At 44.3% G+C, this 22,891-nt stretch overlaps 3 protein-coding genes across 3 annotated transcripts; 1 reads left to right on the forward strand and 2 right to left on the reverse strand.

Moving 5' to 3' along the window:
- Positions 1-1,800: 1,800 nt before the first annotated feature.
- cx28.8 (connexin 28.8) lies at positions 1,801-4,404 on the forward strand. The gene is made up of 2 exons (XM_034527366.1): positions 1,801-1,866; positions 3,626-4,404. Exon 2 carries the CDS (start codon positions 3,641-3,643, stop codon positions 4,391-4,393), a length of 753 nt encoding a protein of 250 aa, XP_034383257.1. The 5' UTR covers positions 1,801-1,866; positions 3,626-3,640; the 3' UTR covers positions 4,394-4,404.
- Positions 4,405-5,661: 1,257 nt separating this feature from the next.
- Positions 5,662-20,546, reverse strand: znf292b (zinc finger protein 292b). The gene is made up of 8 exons (XM_034527365.1): positions 20,357-20,546; positions 15,692-15,846; positions 15,472-15,550; positions 15,125-15,263; positions 14,187-14,389; positions 13,800-13,936; positions 12,981-13,122; positions 5,662-12,779 (listed from the first exon to the last, which is right to left on the reverse strand). Exons 1-8 carry the CDS (start codon positions 20,519-20,521, stop codon positions 6,294-6,296), a joined length of 7,506 nt encoding a protein of 2,501 aa, XP_034383256.1. The 5' UTR covers positions 20,522-20,546; the 3' UTR covers positions 5,662-6,293.
- Positions 20,547-21,339: 793 nt separating this feature from the next.
- Positions 21,340-22,499, reverse strand: LOC117727461 (5-hydroxytryptamine receptor 1E). Its single transcript, XM_034527790.1, has one exon. It carries the CDS (start codon positions 22,497-22,499, stop codon positions 21,366-21,368), a length of 1,134 nt encoding a protein of 377 aa, XP_034383681.1. The 3' UTR covers positions 21,340-21,365.
- Positions 22,500-22,891: the final 392 nt, after the last annotated feature.

The raw sequence follows: 22,891 nt of genomic DNA on the forward strand, positions 1-22,891 counted from the left end.
AATATATATATATTTAAATATATATATATATATATATTTAAAAAAAAAAATATATATATATATATATATATATTTAAATATATATATATATATATATTTAAAATATATATTTATATGAAATCCCCAGGGTAACGAGGCTGCCGATCCTCAGTTGTTACTGCCGTTCAGTCTGCGTACGGCAACAAATCATCGATGAATTATCGACATCGCGGAAACGCCGACAAATCATCATCAAAATCCTTGATCTCTGCGAGGAGGAAGAGGAGGAAGAGGAGGATCCGTCTTGGAGACGCTCAGAAAACCAGCTCTGAAAGACAAGACAGCCAAAGAACTGGACCTGAAACTACAGGTTCAACGCGCTTCAGAGGAAGGTGATCCAGTTGAATACACAGATCCTGGATCAGCAGAACAATTGGAAAAGAGGGAACAACCACCTGCTGAACGCCTCAGAGTAACTCTGCTTAACGCGACACTGCTGGTACAGAAACCTTTTCTTATTTTATATAATTTTCTGGACACCAGCAGCTTCATTATCCACAAGGACTGCGCAGCTCCGTTTTCTGTTTTTCACATTTAAATATGCACATAAAGGTGAATTTAAGATGAGTAAAATTGAGAGAATTACCGTAGACCCCAAAGAGTTAAACATTTAAAAAACTTAAGTTACGAGTTGCTAATTATTAATAATTATTGACAAATCTTGAATTTGAATATCAGACATTTTGTCTTGTCATGAAGGTGTTTTATGCAAAAAAGGAGGAAAAAGTAAACCCTAAAATCAGATAAAACTAAAAACATTCAAGTCAAGCAGAAGAAGAAGCAGAAAAAAATCTAATAAAAAATGCATTCTCCTTTCTTTATCATTATTGTTTTTTAATCACATATTTTATTACATTTAACTTTTGTACTAATATATTTGTGTGATTTTATTTGCCTCGTTGGCCGTGTTTCAACAAACCCGAAGCACTCAAACTACAAGAAATTATAATAAAAGTTAAATTAAAACAAAAGTTAAAAAGGAGTGTTGACGCTTTACTGAACATCCGGAGTTTTGCGACATGTACCTAAAATTAAAAAAAGGGTGACCCCACTTTATTACACAGAAGGGGAGTTCAGATTATTTGGTTTTCGTACCCACCTCACTTCAAAATTAGTATTTAAAAAAGGTGAAAACGGCGCCCCCCAGTGGTTGAAATAGCGTCCTGCAAGAAGTCTCCTGTTAATTGATCCAATTCTAGATTTGCACAACAGCCACAAATGAAGATTATATGAACCCTCATGAAAGCAGACCGATAGGGTTTTAAGAGTTTAGGGCAAACTGACATTTAAGAGACCAGGAAGACGCAGACGACCCGAGGTGACATGTAATATTCATCAGCAGAGACATCCGACCCTCATCAAGATTAGATGAGTCAGTCCAGGTGGGAGAATATATACACACACACACAGAGAGAGAGTGTGTTCTCCTCCCCCACACCAAGCCAACAGCAGGTTTTATTTGCATTGGAAGGCTCCATGGTGAAGGTTGTTGTCTCTGCACACACACACACACACACACGCACACACAAACACAAACACACCTCTCTTCTTACCTGCAACACTGGATTTCAAAGAAGCAAGACCTCCTGGTCCCTCGTTTCTTGTAATTGGCAATAAACCTTTTTTTATTTTTTATCTCTGATTAAAAACAAAACAGAAAGTGTGTGTGAGAGCGAGAGAGAGAGAGACGTGCAGCGGATATCGTGTGACAGCTGTGTGTTTGCTTTGAGTGTGGTTGGGTAAAGGTGTGGCCCCCGCAGGTGTGCAGACAAGCCGAGGACGAGCAGACGAAACCTGCCGTTACACGAGAGGAGAAAGGCACCGCCGGTGAGTTCATCTCTTTCTTTTTTTTTAAAATGTATTTTTGCCTTTTAGTATTAAAGAGTTGATATGAGATGTGAATTAAATTATAAAACCGGCCTCACCTGCTTTGCGCTCTTACAGCTGCCGAATTGTTATTTCAGTCATCACACAGAGAACCACACACACATTATCCAAACAAACAATGGTAAAATGTCGGATGCTTCAAAGTCATTGAGATATATATATATATATATATATATATATATATATATATATATATATATATATATATATATATATATATATATATATATATATATACATATATATATGTGTGTATGTATATTTATATATATAAATATATTTCAAAAAATTAGATATATATAATAAATATATATATAATATGTGTCATATATATATATATATACATACATATGTGTATATATGCGTGTATTTATATATATATAAATATATTTAAACAAATTATATATATATAATAAATATATATAATATATGTCATATATATATATACACATACATACGTGTATATATGCGTGTATGTATATTTATATATATATAAATATATTTAAAAATTATATATATTAAAATTATATATATATATACACTATATATATATATATATATATATATATATATATATTGTAGTCAAAAAATGAATCATGTGGTTATATATTTTTTTTTATCAACAGCAGGACGGATAAAGGAGAAATTGTTAAGCTAACGTTAGCTAGCTAGCTAACAAAACTTTAAAACTACAAAGTTAGCTTCTCCACGCCATTAAAAAGCAAGACTGTTACATTACTAAGGTCACACAACGATATTAATTATGAAAAATACGTAAAGTCATAGTTTAAACTCACCTTTCGTGGGCTGAAAAAAAGATGGCGCTGTGTTGCGGCTCTACTTGTTGCGGCCAGAAAGTAACGGCGAATCACTGCGCCTCGAATCACTGCCAGTTGTTCGGTTAATAGACTCCCTCCGCCGGTGGAAATAGTCCTTTTCTTGTTTACCACAAAACGCCTATATTTTTATTGCGATTCTAAATCAATGGCTTCGAATTTAAGTACATGACTCATCTGCAGTGTTTAACCAGTCGATTATGATTTAAAAAAAGACAGTTTCCCCAAATCTCCAACATCGCAGTTCAATCGAACACTAATAAATCTCAAAACGTCTTTTTAAAACTTGAGTTCAAAATCTAAAACTTGTCAGAACTCTTTGAGTTAAAGAGAAGTAGTAACTAACTAGGACTGGGATGTTTTACAGTGTATATGTATACATATTTGTTTCCTATTGAGCGCAGCAGTTCATTTGATGGTATAATTCACAGGGGACCTTTACACCATGAAATTCGTCAACGTTGAAGATCAATAAATATCCATATCAGATACCAGATCACGTGACCGTGATAAGGAGTTTAATTTCAGCACCGTTGTTGTCACACGGGAAACATTTATGTAAGAAGTGAGAATAAAGAAGGATGCGTCATAAAGCAACAAAACAACCTGCACACCTCATGTGTGGTAAGAGTGATGGATTAGTAAGCTATATGACAAATAGGTTGAATCGGCTTTTGATAATGTAATTAATTATAATATAAATCAATGGCTTCCAGGAAGGATGAGATATATATATATATATATATATATATATATATATATATTTATATAAATAAATACACATAAATATATAGATTAATATAAATATATATCCCCTGCTGTGGTATATATTTAATTTCAACTGTTTGTGTATTCCCTGACAGAAGACTCAGAGGAAGATGAACTGGGGCTTTCTGGAGAACATCCTCAGTGGGGTGAACAAGTACTCCACTGTGATCGGGCGCATCTGGCTCTCCGTGGTCTTCCTCTTCAGGATCCTGGTGTACGTGGCGGCGGCCGAGCAGGTGTGGAAGGACGAGCAGAAGGATTTCGTGTGCAACACCCGGCAGCCCGGCTGCGAGAACGCCTGCTTCGACCACTTCTTCCCCATCTCGCAGGTGCGCCTCTGGGCTCTGCAGCTCATCATGGTGTCCACCCCGTCCCTGCTGGTGGCCCTGCACGTGGGCTACCGGGAGCACCGGGAGGCCAAGCACCACCGCAAGCTGTACAAGGACAAAGGGAGCATCGACGGCGGGCTGTTCTGCACCTACATCCTCAGCCTGGTCTTCAAGATAACCTTCGAGACCGGCTTCCTGTTAGCGTTCTACTTCATCTACGACGGCTTCGAGGTGCCCATGCTGCTCCGCTGCAGCGAGAGTCCCTGTCCCAACACGGAGGACTGCTTCATCGCCAGAGCCACGGAGAAGAAGATCTTCCTCTACATCATGGGCTGCACCTCCGTGCTGTGCATCGCCCTGAATCTCGCCGAGCTGGCGTACATCGTGTGGAAGCACCTGTGGAAGTGTTTCTCGCGGCGGTACGTCCCGATCGGGGAGCGGGCCGCCAGCAAACGCCGGTCGCCGGCGCCCATTGTCGACGAGGCCGAGCCCAAAGTAAACACAGAGGATGGAAACCAGCCCGTCCGGTCCTAGAGGGGCCGGGACACGCCGAGAGCTCATGTTCCCATCTCAGGGGGGGGGGGACGGGGGGGGGACTAAACACGCTGCTGACGACAGGTGTCACAATGCAGTGAGCTGCGTCTTAGTAGTTAGAACTAATTATAGATATTAATGAACAGACAAAACACTGACGGTCAAACTCCAGACTGGATGCTGTTCAACTGGAGAAATTAATTCCAAATAGCGCCCTTCAAATTCAACACTCCCTCCTCTTGGTTAGAGGGGCTTTCTACCAATATTACACATTTATATTAATCTTTTTTTTTTTTTTTTAATCATTTGTATGTCTTCTGTGGCTCTGGAGGAGCTTTGTCAAGTGAGACAATAATAATAATGATCATCTGGTTTCAGTAAAAGAAACACTACGTTGTTTTGCGTGCTTAACAGACACTGGAGATCAAATCAAAATTGCATTATGGGAAATCTGGGATGTAGTATATTTTTGGAGTTTGGCCCTCACGAAGAACTTTAATCATTCCCAATACACTAGTGCTTTCCTGCTATGATAAACAACAATAAAAAGCTATTTAACATATATCTAAGTGATTAATGCAGCTGCAGAGCTGATGAACTGCAGTTTTTACCGGTTATAAATGAAGTCAATATTTATGAGTTATTTGTGTCTGTGAGATTGTCAATTAAAACAAAAAGAGCTGGTGCTTTGACAGCCAATCACATAACTAGCACTGCATGTCTGAAATGAACGATCATATGTTATTGTACCTGTAATCCGTCATGTGAAGTATTTTAATAGTGAACACTTAGTGTAATTCTGACATTTGACGTTCAGCGGCAGATATTTTGACAACCGTCAATAAAAATAAAAAAAACAAGGCGTCACAAAACGTAATCAAACTCAAAAATCTCAGACGTTCGCCAAAACACGTCATTAAAAACATCAAAAGGTGAGCTCATGTATACGTCAAGTTTGTGTGTTTTGAATTGTGACTGATTAAACATTTTAAAATCATACTATTCACATGCTACAATTATTCTGCTTATTTTTAATTGCAATAATAAATTAGTCATTATTTTCACCACTGAATGTTCTTTTTTTTTACCCCTTTACAATTTTTTTTTATTGCCAGTTAACCCCGAAGAAGATGAATAGAGCGTTAAATGACCGGCTGCTCACGAGCACTTCGTAAACCTTCGTTTACAGAAGGGAACGGTCAACATGTCGGGAGATACAAATGTGCACGTTACGGATTTGCAGGACAAATTTGGGAAACATTCAAAAATGACTTTCTGCATGATGAGCATTTAATTCAAAAATCATCTCATTTTCTAGTTCAGAAATCATGCCGCTCTGCAGATTAGAGCCCATTTGTGTCAAAGCTGCAGCGCATCTTAACGAAAACGATGAAAAACAAGTCGAGCTGGTTGTAAAAAAAACTGTTCATTTAATAAGACTGCTGGTGGCAGCGGGTGACTATATAACCAACGCACAAGAATCAACATCTTAAAATCACAAGCTACACACACACACACAACGTCACAACCCATTTCAAAGTCTCGTTCGCCTCTACGTCCCACAGGGATTATTAAGACGCCAAAAAGTCGATCAGTCGCATCAACAACGTTCAGGGAACTTTTTTATGACCGTCCATAAATAAAAACATGCTATATACTTTTCCATGAGAAAAAAAAAAATTTAAAAAAAAAGACAAATTGTACAGATAATACAGGATTATTTAAAACAACTTGTTTTTCTTTTTTTGATCTTTCTTTTCTTTTTTTTTTTTTTAAATAGCTGAATGTGTAGAAAATATTTCACATGTAGTGGACATCAGTCTGCAGCAGATTTGACTCATTCTAGTCCTGAGGTTCTGCTTTGCAAAAAAAAAAAAAAGAAGTCTGTTTTTTTTAAATTTTACAACACCACCGCAGGCTGCGTGTCCTGCAGCTGTTTCAACATAAGGTCGGCGACACCCGAAAAGGCCCCGTCTATTATTATTCTGACCCTACTGAGCGATTTCACGTTCTGCCGGTTGCTGAACCGCACGCACGTGTCTCTGGAGTTCAGACTGGCCGTCGTCCTCCACGTCTCCGGGACGCCGGCGATCTCCACCGGCGAGGGCTCACACTTATTCGACTGCTCCAGGAATTTCAAGAAGGACATTTCGAATCCCATCGGTTTGAAAGAGGCCAGCGGCGCGTTCTCATCCTGCATTATTGCGGCGCAAGAGGAGTCGGATTCGTCGTCCCGGCTGTAGGCCACTTCCACTTTGGTCGTGCGGGGGATTTTCTTGCGCTTCAATGATTTCCCGACCAGCTTTCGCGGACGTCCCCGCTTGCGTTTGATCACCACGGAGCCGTCCGAATTCTCATCGGTGGACAGTTTGCTTTCGAACACTGTGGCGGGGGACCTCGCCGAGGCCCTCTTGCGCAGGACGGGCTTCGAATAGCCGTACGCGCCTCCTTCCAGGCCGGCGTCCGACGTCATCTCGTTGTCCGACAGGTCAGAGGTGTTCTCCGATTTGGAGTCGTCGCTTCGGATGGAGCGGCACTTCTGCCGGGGGAACTTTTTGCAGAAGATGAAGTGGCTCCTTTGCTGCTCCAGGTACTTTTCCGACAGTCCGTGTCCCACGTAATGCTTCAATATGCTCCGCTCCGATTTCATGACCGAATCGCAGCCTTTGATCATACAGGGGTATTGAAGGGGGAATCTCTTGGTGCACATGGACGCCGCCTCCACTTTGGATTTCAAGGAGGGTTTTCCGTATTTAGTCCAGTGGCTGCTTTTCACCTTGCTCACTCTCTTCGTGTCGCTCGGCCTCTGGAGGATCTTTTTATTGCTCTCGATGTTTTCCTTCCCGTTACTCGTCTTGGTGATCTGGTAAAGCAAAGTCTTTGCGGTTTGTTTAATCCCTTCTTCGATCTGTTCGTTCTTCACCTTGGGCTGGTAAAGCTCCTCATGCTTCTTCATGACATGTCTGAGCATATTGGACTTTGTGGCGTACGTACGGTCGCAACCTTCGATTTCGCATTTGAAGGAGCCGTTGAAGGGTTCAGTTTTGGCAAACTTCAAGTCTTTATGCTGCTCTTTGACGTGCGCTAAATACTTCCAGAAGGCGGTGAAGGAGGCCGTGCAGCCCTGTTGGCTGCACGCGAACCTGCCGAGCTTGATGGTGGACAAGAGGCCGCCGATCTTATCGAGGCTGAAACAGTGCAGCTGCAAGTAATGCTGCAGAAGGTTGTGAACTTCTTGGAAAACCCGGGAGCAGTCTTTGACTTGGCATCGGAACTCGGAAATTTGGGGCAGCTCCGCGTCCGACTCGTCCTCGTTGTGGCTCAACGTTTCGTCCGATGCGTCGCTCTGGTCCTGCTCTTTGTTCACCTCCAGCGCCGACAGAGCCGACTGGTGGACGGCCCGGTAGTGGAGGATCAAATTGTGCTGGATGGTGAAGGCCGCCACGCAACCCTGATGAACGCAGCGGTAGGGTCTGTACGGACTGGTGGCGCCCCGCGAGTGGGGCTTCCTCTCTTTCGCCTTCCTGGTATTGTCCATGCTCGGCTTGACGCTCGCCTGCCCATCGACGGCAGGCTTATCGTCGGGAGACGGCGGCACAACGGCAGACACGGCCTGGGCGGGATTAACGGACACTTGTTTCTCAAATGCTCGTTGATGAGACCACTGTTGATGAAAGGACGACGCGGAGGCGTGGGCCTGCACCGGCGGAGTCATCGCCTGATTGTGCACGCGAGCGATTAGGGAGGGCTGAATGACAGTGGAGCGATTGTCATCTGGGATGTTCCGATTGGTCACGTCAACGTTAGTGAGCGACACAAACGCCTGCGACGCGTATTCGTGTTTTACGTTGTCTTGGAGCGACGTGGGCGTCGGGCTCTGAGCCGCTTGCTGAAGGGCGGCGGTTGCGGCGGCTTTGGCCTCCCTGCGCTGCAGATCTAAGTCTGCGATTTCTTTAGCTAATAATTTGTGAATGGAATTGTAGTGCGCACGCAGGTTTGAGTTACGGGTGAACCTCTTGCCGCATTTTTGACACTTGAAGGGAGCGTATTGGCCGTACTTTCTCTTAACCACGTTCACCATCTCCAGCGTGTAGTTGTGACTTTTGGAGAGGTGTCTCCAAAGCGCTTCGCCCGAAGCGGAACAAAACGTGCAGTTCTCACAAACAAACGGCTTGACGGCGTTCTTGGTGGATACGGTCGGGCTCGGCGTGGGAACGTTGCTCTGTTTCACAGGTAAGGCCATTTGCTCGGACGTCTCTCTGACCAAGTCTAGCCTTTCGAATGAACTTTGAATTTCCGTCATCCACCGCTGCTGGCCGGCGGACAACTGGCCGGGCTCGAGATCGGCGTTGTTTGCCGGGACCCCCGTGGAGCTTGGGACCTCCTGCCGCGGGGTGGAAGTCTCTCTGAAACCGGCGAAGCTCCGCGTGTTCAGAAGTCGTTCGATTTCGACAGAGGTTCCCGGCATGATTGTACAGTTCTCTTGAAGGACTTGTCCTTGACTTGCCGAGTCGGTGTTTGAATCCCGGAACATTTGATGAAGCCCGTAGTTATTGGAGGGACTGCACATTGGGACGAAAGACGTGGCACGCAAATTGGCATTGGGGTCAGCGTTGCTTGAATGGCACAAGCTGTTTCCATGTTGGAAGTCGCCGGACAAAATCTGCTCCCGCAGTCGCTTTTTAACATCGTGCTCCGGTGGCGTCCTTTGCGCCTCGGCCTTCTTGCCACTAAACTGACTGTCGGGTAACCGCGTCATCGCCGCCGCCGGGTTTGAATCTGGCGCCTGCATGGTTGCCATAGAGCGATGCCTCTCACTGTGGTTTGCCGTGAAAGGGTTTTCTTTGAGCATCTGAGAGAGAAGCGGGTCAGAAAACTCACTCCCGGCAAACGTGCCGACGTCAGGCTGCGAATAACGGGCCGTGACGTACGAATCGTCCTCTTGCTTCACCTGGACATTTTCTGTGTGCTGTATGACGGAGCTCCCTGGCAGGCGTTCACTGGCTAGATAGGGAACACAAGGGTTTTGGAACAATGGCTGGGGAGCGGGTGTGTTTACAAAAAGTTCAGACAGGTTGGACTCCGCCATGATCTGCTTAAGGATGTCGTCGTTTGACTCCCCGTTGCTGTATACCGCCAAATTATCTTGCGAATAATTAGGGTCGGGGTAATCTTTTACAGCCACCGAACCATTGGTGACCGACTGATGAGGCTTCTCCTGATAAACGGCAGAAGGGTTATAAGACGACTGTGGCTGAGCGGTGTTGACCGTCTGCTCCGAATTGAGAAGGTCGAGAAAGGAAGCCGGCAGGTCGGTGTTAAGCTCCGACTCATCGTACGGTTTGCAGCTCACGCGCTTGGACAAATGGCCCCCGAGGGATTTGGGACTGTCGAATTGCCTAAAACACCTGCAGCAAACAAATTTGCCGTCCCTGAGGATAGCTGGCCATTTGGTCCTTTTGCTTTTTCTGGCTGGCTTTTGATTTACGGGGTTGTTTTCTGGGAGAACTGGGCCCTTGTGAGGTTGGCTGTTGATGTTTTGGCTTGCACTGTCTGGAGGGGGGAAAGTTGGCTGCATATTACTTTGCATCGATTTAGTTTTTTCTGGCGCCCTGCAACCGGAAACTAAACTGCTTTGCATCTGTGACGAATATGGTGTAATATGGCCTTCTGCTTGTTGAGGCGCTCCCTTGTACGAGGGCATAACTGGCTGGGATCCATTTTCCATGAGTGGCGACTGCAAGGAATCGACTTGTACGTTCGACGCATAGACTCGGGAAGAGCCACAGTTTTGAATGTGTCCGCTTCTCGGGGCCGAGTGCCAGTTTTGACTACCTGAAACGTGGGACTGCGGCGTTAACGGAGTGGTGTCGCTGCCCAGCTGAGAGAGGACAATGGGGTTTAAAACCTTTTCCATCAGGAGCGACGCGTTCTTGTTGCGGGCACACGAGGAATGGGAATGCAGCGCGGAACAGTTTAACCGCACGCCCATATTTATATAAGGAGGCGATTGGATAACGTTCTGCCTCTGAACTCCGTGAACTGGTACTCTGCCAGCCGGCTGGTTCTGAACTGAGGCGGCAGAACCGAGATGCCCGACGGACGAAGTGCTCGGCGCCGGAGCGTAGGTGATCCTGATTTTAGTCCGAGCAACTTTCCACTGTTCGTAGAATTCGCAGTGGGACGTTTTCATGTGCTTGGACACGCTTCTGGAGGAGCTGTAGTGCCTCGGACACGTCTCGAATGGACAGTGAAATCGCTCCCGGTGACCCGGCGGGGGGCCGGCACTCGTCGCGGCCGCCGCAGAGATCTCTGATCGGTTCCCGGCGAGCGGCTGAGGGGTTACCGTCGGGGGAAGCGGTTGCGACATTGCCGGCTCCGCGGAGTTCTGTGGGGACGGTAACGTCAACGGGTTGCTGCTGCACATCGGCCCTTGCGGCCCCGGCAACGGCGAGATGCAGTCGGAATTGTAACCCGTCGTCCCGGTGTTTAAACTGCAGGGGAACATTTGCGGCCGGACGTGCGAGACGCCGGTAATACAGTTACGTGACACGTTACCCAAATTAGCTTCAAATGGATTTGCCGGTTGATTCTGTTGGGGTGGTCGCATATTATCAAAACAATGACCACCTGAAACACGTCGGGGTTCACTGGGATCGGGGAAGTGGGAATTAGCAGGTTGAATAACAGAATGATTCAAATCCTGCGTCTGCCTGGCGGCGGAGCAAGGCGCGTTTAGTGGTTCCGATTTGACCCGGTATTGTTCGAAGGGTTCCACGGGTAAGGGTTTCAGTAAGCTCTCGATGGACACCGGCAGCCTCGCATTATTTAAATTACCAGCACTCTCAGGTTTCCAGTCCTCTTGGGAACTCTCTTGCTTGATCGGAGTGTGGGTGGATAGCATTTGTTCGATGAGTGAGGGGCCGGGCTGCATATTCTGCGAGATCTGTTCGGACGACGGGCTTTCCTCCTCCGGATCGGCGTGCCCTTCCTGGTGCAAATCCAACTGGTGCAGCGAGTGGAAAACCTTCCCGCAGTCCACGATTTTGCAGGTGAACGTTTTGTAATGCTGCGCCTCGTGGTCGTAGAGTTTGAAGGCCTCGTGGAAGATCGTGCCACAGTTCGGAAACATGCACCTGGCCTTAAAAACCGAATGCGTCCTCCTGTGTATTAAGAGTTCAGTGTTGGACAGGAAGCTCGCCCGGCAGTTCAACTGTATGCATATGTACGGCCTGGCGCCGCAGTGCACCTGCAAATGATCGTTCAGGTGGGTGACGTTGACAAAGTGGCGGCGGCAGTACTGGCAGACGACCTTTTTGCTCTGCATTTCAAGGAACGTCTTGGCCTCCTCGTTGTCCCCGTGAGCTTTGACGTGCGCGACGAGATTCCTGAAGAACTTGAAGCTCCGTCTGCATTTCCCCACCGGGCACATGTTGTCCTCCCCGTTGTCCGTATTGAACCTCGACACCTTGGTCGGTTCGTTGCAACTCAGCCCCCCGTTCTGACTGAAGGAGCCGCCGTTTTCGTGAACTTTGTTTTCCGTCTTGGACTTCAGCGCCGCGACGGCAAGGGCGGACGTTTTGGGATTGGACAACTTCTTGTTTGATTTCATGGCGGTCAGCCGTTCCTTGCACGACTGTTTGACGTGCGACGTCACGTGGGGGAGCAACGTTTCCTTCGAGGTAAAGGATTGGGTACATATCGGGCAGCTGTACACGCCGTCTATCAGGTGTGTCTGCGCGTGGCGTACAATCCGGTGGCCGAGAAACTCTTTGTCGCACAGCACGCAGTACTGCATGTACGCCTGCCAGTTCCTGAACCTGGAAGATATGAACCCTTTCTCTCTCAGTTTCTTCATCTCTCTGTTCTTCTGCCTCCTGTCGGTGATGTCGTTTAGTTCGTAGGTGCCGCTGACGGCGTGGTCCAACATATTCCTCGACCCCTCCTGACCGAGGAAGTCTTCCTCCTCCTCGGGGTCCTCGGTGTCATTCAGCAGGTCGATGGATGACACGATCGAAGCTTCTTCGCCCATCAGCGCGAGACAGTGGCGCTTCAGCGTTTTCCAGTCCCAGAACTCTGGGTCGAAAGGCCACTGGGTTTTAAAAACCAGCAGGAGCTCGCAGCGCAGGGAGTTGGGAACGGGCATATTCTCCTCCTCTAGTTTCTGATCCGGCTCATTGTAAAGAGTCTCCACGGCGTAGTAGGAATCCACCGTGGGCTCCAGGAGGAACTCCGTCAGCTGGCAGGCTCGCTTGACCTCCAGGTCAGTGGGGAGCAAGCAGGAAATGGTTTTACAAACAGTGGCCTTGGTGGTTCCATCGTTCGAGTCCATTCGCAGAGCCCTTATGCACATTTCGATGCACACCGGCAGTCCAACGCTGTCAATCTATGGAAAAATAAAGAAAAGAAAAGAATAATAAGTTTGAGCTGCCAAACACACAGAGTACAAAAAGAAAAGTGAGTGCAGTAAGTTTTGATACTAAAAAAAGATTGCTTTACGTAAAAAAAACATTGAAAAAAAAACTATGAAGTGATAATAACTTTGCCCACAGCTCGATAACAACACATCAGCTGACTTTTTACTGACCTCTGATTGGATGACCTTGATGAGGAACAGGATGTGGTACACGGTTTTGGAAAGTAAAGACATCCGGTGGCATCTGTCGAGGAAGGCTTGCTCCGATGGCTCCAATCTCTTCAACAGCTTGCTCCAAAACAGAGTGAGCTCCCTGGGGTGAAGAGAGGGAATTCATGCATTAGTCTTGATATGTATTGATCCATCTATTCACGCTCATACTGACCATCAGCCTCTAATTACTCACAACAACACAAACACGGAAGAAAAGAGCGTTGTCAGTCAGGGACAGTGTGCATTAACACTACACACTGATTATGGGGAAGTGATCCAATATGATGCTGAATGAACATATGCAGACCAAATCTGTATTAAACTTTTGTCTTTTCCTCACACTAGATTAGTCTCTATTATAATCATTTATATATATTTTAATATAACAAAAAAATGTAATAATAATAAATATATATATATTTTAATATAACAAATATAATAATAATACATATATATATATATATATATATATATATATATATATATATATATATATATATATATATAAATGAATGATTATAATAAAAAATATATTTTAATATAACAACAAATATAATAATAATAAATATATATATATATACATATACATATACATACACATACACACACATATATAAATGAATGATTATAATCAAAAAAAAAAAAAATATATATATATATATATATTTATCAAAGAATCACTGTTATTTGGTTTTGCAGGATCAAGGATAGTTCTTCTCCTCCCGCCATACAACAAAGAAACACACAGATCAAATTGGGCGTCTTGTGATTTCTTACCAAGCGCAGTATGTGTCCCCTTGGAGAAGCTGTCGGGTCAGGAAGGCCGAGCACAAGCTGAACGCTGCCCTCTCGTCTCCGTCCGACTCGAGGTTGCAGATCATCTCCAACACGTCACGGCAATCCTCCTTCGAAAGCTGCACAGATCGATGGGGAGAGTGTACAGTGAGAAACCCACAAGCTTCATCATGTAATATTTATAAAAGGAATAAAAAGGCACCCTAGTTGCCTCCAACGTTTGCACTCTCACAAATTGCTTTTAGGTGTAGGCTGCCATCTTGTGGCAGAGAAAGGGTACTACAGGAACACCCTGTACATTCAGTAACACATAAACAAAACAAACACGAGGTCTTTTCGGTGCGATTACAACTATCGAGCTGCACTGACCTCGTCCATCAGCTGGTCCTGTTCCGAGGTCGCACAGAGACACACCAGGTACATCTGCCTGAAAAGCCCCTTCCCTTGGAAGGCGTGACACTCGGAGCACACCTTGGCCAGCAGCGCGGCCTTCCCCATCTGGTTGCCCTTCATCATCTGGCTCACCCTCATCTCCAGCAGGCCCTGTCCCTCCTGCACCAGGAACTCCTCCACTGGAAAAAAACAAAACAACAACAACAAGGGGAACGTTAACAAGTCCCGCATATTCTCAAGATTGTTGTGAATTGTGTAAACAAAAGAGTACGTGCATATATTTAAATATAAGCTGCATTGTGGGCTTTTTAAATGTTGAATAACACCAATAACGTGTATATATATATATATATATATTTTTTTTTTTTTAAAGTAACGGGGAAATAAAATCCTCCATTGACTTTGTTTTATACACTTTAAGAGGCGCTCGCCTCCAGAATTGTACTTTGTGAATAAATGCACCAGACATTTGTTTTTATTCTTACAGAAACATGACATTTAAATTGACATTCATCCTCCCCCTCCCCCCCTGCAGCGAGTGAAACACTGAAATTAATAATGTACCGTCATCTGAACCTGCTTGTAAAAAAGTGACCTTAACCGATCTTCTGTCTACCTCTCAGCTGAAAAGAATGTCCATGAATTGATGTCATTCTAACAAAACAAACCCCATAATAACCCTGGATATTCCATTTAATGATGCGTTTCTTGTCAATGTGTGATGTTTGGCTCCCAACCGGAACCCGAGTGACCATTTGCAGATGTATGTTACGCTGAAGCAGACACAATTAGAAGAAGTGTCCTTATTATAGTTGTTTTTCTTGAAAATGACACATTATCCCAGTTCTTAAATGCTGAACAACTCCGTAAATTTGAGACGCTCGATGCGTCTCGGAACGTGAAACCCGGCTCACCTTGTTGGGTCTGGAGGTTTTCGTCGGACAGGAGGAGGCCCTGCAGGACTCTGTTGGTCCACACGCCGTCATACTGGCCCAAAGCGGAGAGCTGGGACAGCTGGGTGATGCGGTTCTCCTGCAGCTTACTGTAAGCAAACTGAACACGAGCGGGGGAACATCAATGAGAAAAGGCATCCAATTACAAATTAAAAGACGAGTTTATGGAAACGTAATTAGTTAAAAGCTCTTAACTGTATAAATCCTTTTTTTTTCTGTTGTGGGGCAGTGCTTTTGTCTTGGGGGTGCAGAACTTTAATTTTCATGATATTTTTATAGTCTAAATGAATAAAAATCCTCGACTTTACCTGCACGCACGACTTGAATTCTTTCCACAAGCCGTCTGGAACGTCCGTCTTCAGCGAGAGCAAAAGCTCCACAAAACTCCTGCGTGAGAAAAAAGAAAAAAGGGGAAAATCAACAAACCCTCTTGATAGAATGAACAAAAGAAAGATATAATTCAGCGCTTGAAAACAAGAGTTGCATCCAGCGTAATGATGATTGGTCCCATCTTTAGGGGGTACTCACGTCGAGAGCCTCTCGACCACCAGAGGAACGTTTTCACACTGCAGCGAGAGGGATGGCGACGCCTGGGCGTAGCTCAGCAGCGCCACGATGTACACTTCCACCAGCGCCAGAGGCTCTTCCCCGATCTTCCAGCGGCCCGCATACTCCAGCAGAGTCTAGAGAGAGAGAGAGAGAGAGAGAGATCCAAGGTCGCTCACTTAGTAAACAACAACTCAAAGAGATTCTGTTTGCACTCACAACTTTCTACCAGAAGTCTGGGAATCGAGCACAAGCTGAATGGACAAAGAAACGGGCGTCATGTAAAGAAACAAAGAGTTCAGCCCGGTAACATAATTATAATAATGTTATGTAAAGTGTCTTTGAGTGCCACGAAAAAAGCGCTATATAAAATTAAATGCATTATAAATGTTGGAAATATTCATGTTGCATTTATGAGTCTTAAAAAAAAATAAAAAATCGGATTCGTGCTGCATTCAAACCTTAAAATGTTCCACGTCTTTTATACGTTTGCTTCATACAACCGTGGACAATGTGGGTATTATTTTTGTTTAACTTTTTAAGCACGCAATGCAGTTTAGCATTAGATTTAACAAATATAAATTAATAAGAAAAAATATATATATTTATGTATTCCAAATCTTTCAAACATTACAAGTTTTAGTCAAAGTTTGAAGCAAGCAAAGCACAAAGTATACACACACAGAAATAAATATAAATAAAACACAAATAACATATATATATATATATATATACATATACACACACACATATACATATATATATATATATATATATATATATATATATACATACACACACACATACTTTATACTCATATATAAATACAAATATATATAAGTATCTATACTTATATATAAGTATTAAAAAAGAAAATATATATACACGTTATTGGTGTTATTCAACATTTAAAAAGCCCACAATGCAGCGTTTTGACATCCAGCATTCGCGTCACAATTCCTCCATGAATTGCCGTCATCTGGTAATTAAATAACCTTTTTGCCTGGTCAGCAATCATAAAGGAGTTTAAAAAGGAGCCCTTGGAATACAGCAGGCTGCTACCGAGGCCTCGCCTGCAGCCAACCCCGGGAGGTGGGGAGGTTACTTATTAACCGCTTTGCAGGCCGTAATCATGTTGACCGATTTATGCTCAAAAAGATAAAACACACACACACACACACACACTCTTCACAGATGTTATTCTCTGTAATCTCAAACGTGGACACATGCAATACTTGACTTGTTTATTTACAGAGCTTTAAAAAGCAGAGGTCTACGGGTGCGTTTATGACGGTCAGCTGGGGACTAAAGTGAAGTCGGCGACATACTGCGGCTCCTCTGGGGTTTAAAGTATTTTCATCCCTAATGCCAAGAGCTCGGTCTGCAGCAGGAAAACACAACATATGTTAAAAATGTCTGCATCAAAAGATATCGTGATATCCCGCGATCGTAGTATAAAGTACTCGTATCGTTAGTGGCAAGTACTCCAAGGTGGTAAGCTCAGTCAGACGGGGCTCGAGGTAAAACAACAACAACAACATACGCCACATTTTTAGGATGTTTATGTTTTTAAGTATAAAACATGCAGTTTCTTTTTTTTTTTTCCTTCACAAAAATGGAAGAATTCCTTCATAACACAACTTAAGTTTCCGGCTTTAAGCATCCGAGACATACGAGAACAAACTTAAACTTAAATTAAAATGACAAAGCAAACCATTGCAAAGTATAGTTAGTGCCTTTCAGAAGAAACTATTCGTATAATGTTGTTGCGGAATTTTTTTAAAGATACGGATATTTAATATCGAAGGACATTATTGCGGCAGAGTTTCATTAAAGATTAATAATGGAAAAAAATATATATAAATATATATTAACAAGGAATAACAATTATTATGTGTAAAAATTCTGACACCATTGCAAAAATATAAACACAATAAGAGTACAGTAAAATAAATTAAAAATAGAAAAGTACAACAACAAAGATTAATAAATACAAGAGTACAAATTCAAAGTGTATAAGAAGAAATACCAACACGGGCGCCTAATGGAAACTAAAAAAGAAAAGTAATATAAAAGATTTATTGGTCAACAAAAATAACATTGCACATTGTAAAATTAACTGTAAGATGTGCATCTTCACTGCATAAAAAACAAAGGAATCTCTGAAGGAAACTGTTCAAATATGTCGCACAGACATTTATGCAGACAAATTCCTCGCTGCCCTTCACGGACAAGTTTCAGAACAACTGTAACTTGTTTTTAAAACCTCGCTCGAGGTCCGAGCCAACAGGCACCCCTCGCGGTCCGGACCGAGGACCCGGGGGTCTCGGTCGGTCCCCGGTGTCCTCTTTTAAAAACTTGATGTCACCCGAAGGATGTTTTTCTTACCAGATGGCAGGTTGTTGTTATTGTTTTGAAAGGAAATGAGAAACAAACGTCTATAAGATTTTTTTTTTTTTTTTTTTTTTTTTAAAAAAAGGAGAAATAATATCGGACGTTTTCAAAAAGAGGATCATCACGCGGAGCCGTCGGGAAAAGGAAGTAAGACTCAGTGGTGAACGAGGACCGTTACCATTAACACCAGTTGAGCCACTGAAGTCTCGGATATGGTGGAATAAAAAAAAAAAAACATCCCCCGAAAAAGAAAAAAGGTAAAAACGGACCGCTGCTTTTATTTGCCCAACTCAACAGAATGATTACTCTTTTCCAACAGCTCATTATTTAGGTTCTAACAGCCGTGGCTGAGAATACTCAATCATTGAGTATTGTTTCTCCATCAAAGACACGCGTACACAAACTGATTTCACTAAAAAATAACCGGGATTAAACCCACACAGGTGTCTGCCACGAGGGAATGAAAAGAGTGGCGCTCCGCTCTGTAAAGTCGTGACGGCGTAAGATTGCGCAAACAAGGGTTTTTGGGCGGGGTGTTTCTATTCTTATATCTTATCTTTTAATATCACAATCAAAATCACATCCATAACGTTTACTAATCTCACGCCGCGAAGGCACACAAGAGGACAGGCGACGGAGCCTGGAGATTTTTTTTTTTCTCCCGACGTCTTAGTTCCGTTAGCAAGTCAGTTGAAATTGTCGGGGAAAAAAAGGGAAAAACAATAAATAAAAAGACAGGTGATCTTTTCTCAGCAATATCCGCTGTCCCATTCTCATAATATCAATAAGTTAAGCTCATCAACTTCAGTGTAACTTCACCCCGCTGCAGAATTCTGAAGTGTGCAAGGAGCCTAGGAGACGACTTCATGCACACTTCCCCTCCTTATGACTAAAGCCTCGACAAACATGACCGCCATCGATACGGCACGGGTCACCTGGAGAAGTTACTGTTCTCTAAGCAATAGATGGCATGTTTCGGCCATTTATAACCACAACAATTATGCTTTAAAAAAAAAAACTAACATTTTGTTAGAAATGCCCAGAATAAAAACACCAGCTTTTAAAAAAAAAAAAAAAAGTGTGTCTGTTGCCTCAAAATACAAAAAAAAAAACGTGTCCTTTTATTTTAATCTCGTATTTTGCGAGTGATAATCTCTCTCTCTTTCTCTGCAAATGAATAAATTGTTGATTATGGGGCATTCTCACAACATGCATACATATTACTATTACGTATAATACAACAATAAAACTAGATGCAACACCACGTGCACATGAATCACCTTTTTTACGCAAAAAAGACTGGACATTTTATGTCCTTGACGTGCTAATTCGGTCCAGAATTCTTATCCAATATGTCCGATTCTTCCCAATAAGAGACTTTGTGAATGCATTGTTTTAATAATGATGTTTTTGTGCATAATGCATCACTTTGGAGACAGAGGGCATCAAATCCCGCTGACCAAGACACGGGCATCTGGATGCTTGGTGCAGATCCGCCCTCCCCATCCTCTCATAAATGCCCTGAACACGCAAATCACATCTTTAAAACAACCGATGCGTGCAGATGGCTTCCTAATGAGCAACGTGCAGCAGCCCGAGGGCGACCGGCTGCACTCCTGGCTCCATTGTTTTAGTAATGCAACTATTAGGATAGGATAAGATATATATATATATATAAATAAAAAGCGTGCGTTCTATTTTGCACGTACACAGCAGAAAGAAAAAAAAAAAACCACGGCGAAGGACGAAAAACAAATCCGTGTTGATCTCCAGTAAAATCTCAATAAGTGAACTTTAAAACGACATGTTGTTGTTGTTATTGTTGTTGACTGCGGTGTCTCCAACACACAGACACACACACACACACACACAAAACATTACAAATGCAGGAGCAACTCGGTTTGATAACCCCGTGCACAATCAGGGAAATTATTCTCGCGTGCACGCGCATGTAGCCAAACATTACACGGCTGGGAGCTAACGTTTGGCTAGCCGCAGGTAGGAACCGGTTCCGCTGATTTCGGGGGATAATTAAAGAGGACGCGACACGGGAACGTGCCGGTATCAGTCCGCCGGTACCGGCCAGTGACGTAAAGCTGCGCACGTAAAGTATTTTCTGAACGTAAATAACACAACGTCCCCTCCTGCAGGCGCAGCTACGAGCTAGCCAAGCTAGCAGCTAGGTTATGGTGTCGTTAGCTCCCGTTAAATATGTGGGGGGTGGAGGGGGGTGGATGTGTGGAGATAACTCACCCCGCAGAACTCCTGGCAGTACCGGGAGGAGGATTCGGTTTCGGGGTCGCCGCCCTCTCGAACCACGGCTTCTTGCAGCTCTTGCAACCGTTGTCTGAGTTCCCCGATCGTTTCACTGACACCGTTCTCAGGACATAGGTCCTGCTCGGCCTCCTCGTCCGCCATCTTCACACCCAGCTCCAGCGCGTACCACTGCAGCGTAGCTACGTAACGTTACGTAACGTTACGCCGGCGCGAGGCGACGCTGACGTAGCGGCGCAGAACGACTGCGCAGGTCACATCCGGATCGGTGTCCAGCAGCGCTGGAGGATGACAGGACTTGTTCCTTTCCCCTACTGGCCTGCAGAAATATATATATATATATCTATATATTGTCCTGAATTTAGACAACTTTCTTAACTATGTGCTTCTGTATATAAAGTATTTAAATATATACAAACAAATAAATGAATAAAGATACAATTACACAGAGATAATACACAATATATACGCAAGTTATATATATATATATATATATATATATATATACATACATATATTTATATATATGTTTGTATATATATATATATATTTTAAATTGTGCTTTGTTCCAAATATCCCATATTTATATATATATATGTATTGTGTATTTATATTGTGTATATATATATACATATTTATATATACAGTATATACATATACTATAAAGTATACATAGTGTACATACATACACATATATAAATATATATATATATATATATGTTTATATATACATACATTTATATATGTGTATATATATATACTATAAATATATATACACATACATATTTAATATGTATACACATACATACTTACATATACACACACACATATATATATATATAGAACATTAGTTATAAATCACTATTTATTGAGAAAAACACGCAATGCATTGTTTGTTGAGATGTAACTTCTTTTACTTGAAAAGCACAACATCACAGACTTTAAAAAGGTGTTTACATTCCCTCTGGTCTGTTTTCAAAACTCAAACCTACGCATGCTCTTTTCTCCTGAGTAGCTTTTTGAAAGCCAGCTTGAAATCGTCATTGAAGCTGGTGTACAGCAAGGGGTTGACCAGGGAGTTGACGTAGCCCAGCCAAGTCAGGAAGTCCGAGACCAGCGGCGAAGGCTGCACCACCCGCAGGCCCACCAGGACCTCCTTCAGGAAGAACGGCAGCCAGCAGACGATGAAGGCCCCGAGGATGAGGCCGAGGATCCGAGCCGCTTTCCTCTCGCGCGAGGTGCATATCTGGTTCTTCTCATTCTGCCCGTCCGCCGTCTCGAGTTTGTCGGGAGTCGGCGCGGGATCCGAGTTGGACACGTCGGACGCGCAGAACGTGTGGGAGACCCGGCAGTGGTCCAGCCGGCAGCGGTCCACCGAGTTCTGGCTGCCCGTGCTGCGGCCGCTCAGGTGCCGAGAGGAGCCGCGCTTCTGGTACAGCGTTTTCGCGGCGTTGTAAATCCTGTAGTACAAGACGAGGATGACGATCATGGGGATGTAAAACGCCCCGACGGTGGAGTAGATGGTGTAGCCCAAGTGATCGTGCTCTATGATGCACTGTTGGAGGCCGCCGCCTCTGCCGGGCCTCTGCCTCCAGAACAAGGGCGGCATGGATATGAAGACGGAGAGGACCCAGACTATCCCCACCATGACGGCGGCGCGGCGGGCCGACCTCTTGCTAGCGTACTCGATGGCCTTGGTGATGGCCCAGTAGCGGTCCAGGGCGATGACGCACAGGTGCAGGATGGAGCAGGTGCAGCAGGTCATGTCCACGCTCAGCCACAGCTCGCACACCACCTGGCCCAGGGTCCACGTCTCCGTGGTCATGTAGAGGATGCTGACGGGCATCACGAGGAGCGCCACCAGGAAGTCGGTGACGGCCAGGGAGCAGATGAGGTAGTTGGCGGGCAGGTGCAGCTTCTTGGTGGTGCAGATGGCGCCGATGACGGCGGCGTTGATCAGCGCGGTGAGGAGGGTGAGGAGGCCGAGGACGACCACCGTCGCCGCCGCGCCGTCTGTGAACGGGACCGCCCGCGGGCCGCCGCCGCCGCCACCTGGTGGGACGGAGCAGTTTGTGGCGTTGGGTCCCGAGGCGCTACCCCCTGGGAAGCTTTCCATGTTCATCCCCGGACCCCGGCCGGCCACTCCCCTCCTCCCTCCCTCCCTCCCTGGAATCACTCCCAGGGAGACAACTCTCGCTCCTCCAGAGTCAAAGGTCAGTCTGAAACAACAAAAACAGGCAAGCAGATACATGAGAGGCAGCCAAAGGGCACTTTTAGTGCTCTAAACTCACTCCAGGGGGCTTTCTGCCTTCAACGCAATGCATGCTGGGATACTCTGCAAACTACTGTGGCCCCTGAACCGGAACCTGCTGGTGCAGAGATATTCGTTACTTTGTTACGGTTTAACTGTGGTCTGAAGGTTTGGTTCATAAATAACGTATATTAAAAATAAATGGGCAGATTTGATGTTATATTTATAATTACAAGTGCATAAATCAAAATGTTTTTGGCAAT

This window comes from Cyclopterus lumpus, chromosome 24 (genome assembly GCF_009769545.1).
Source record: "Cyclopterus lumpus isolate fCycLum1 chromosome 24, fCycLum1.pri, whole genome shotgun sequence".
Classification (NCBI taxonomy): Eukaryota; Metazoa; Chordata; class Actinopteri; order Perciformes; family Cyclopteridae; genus Cyclopterus; species Cyclopterus lumpus.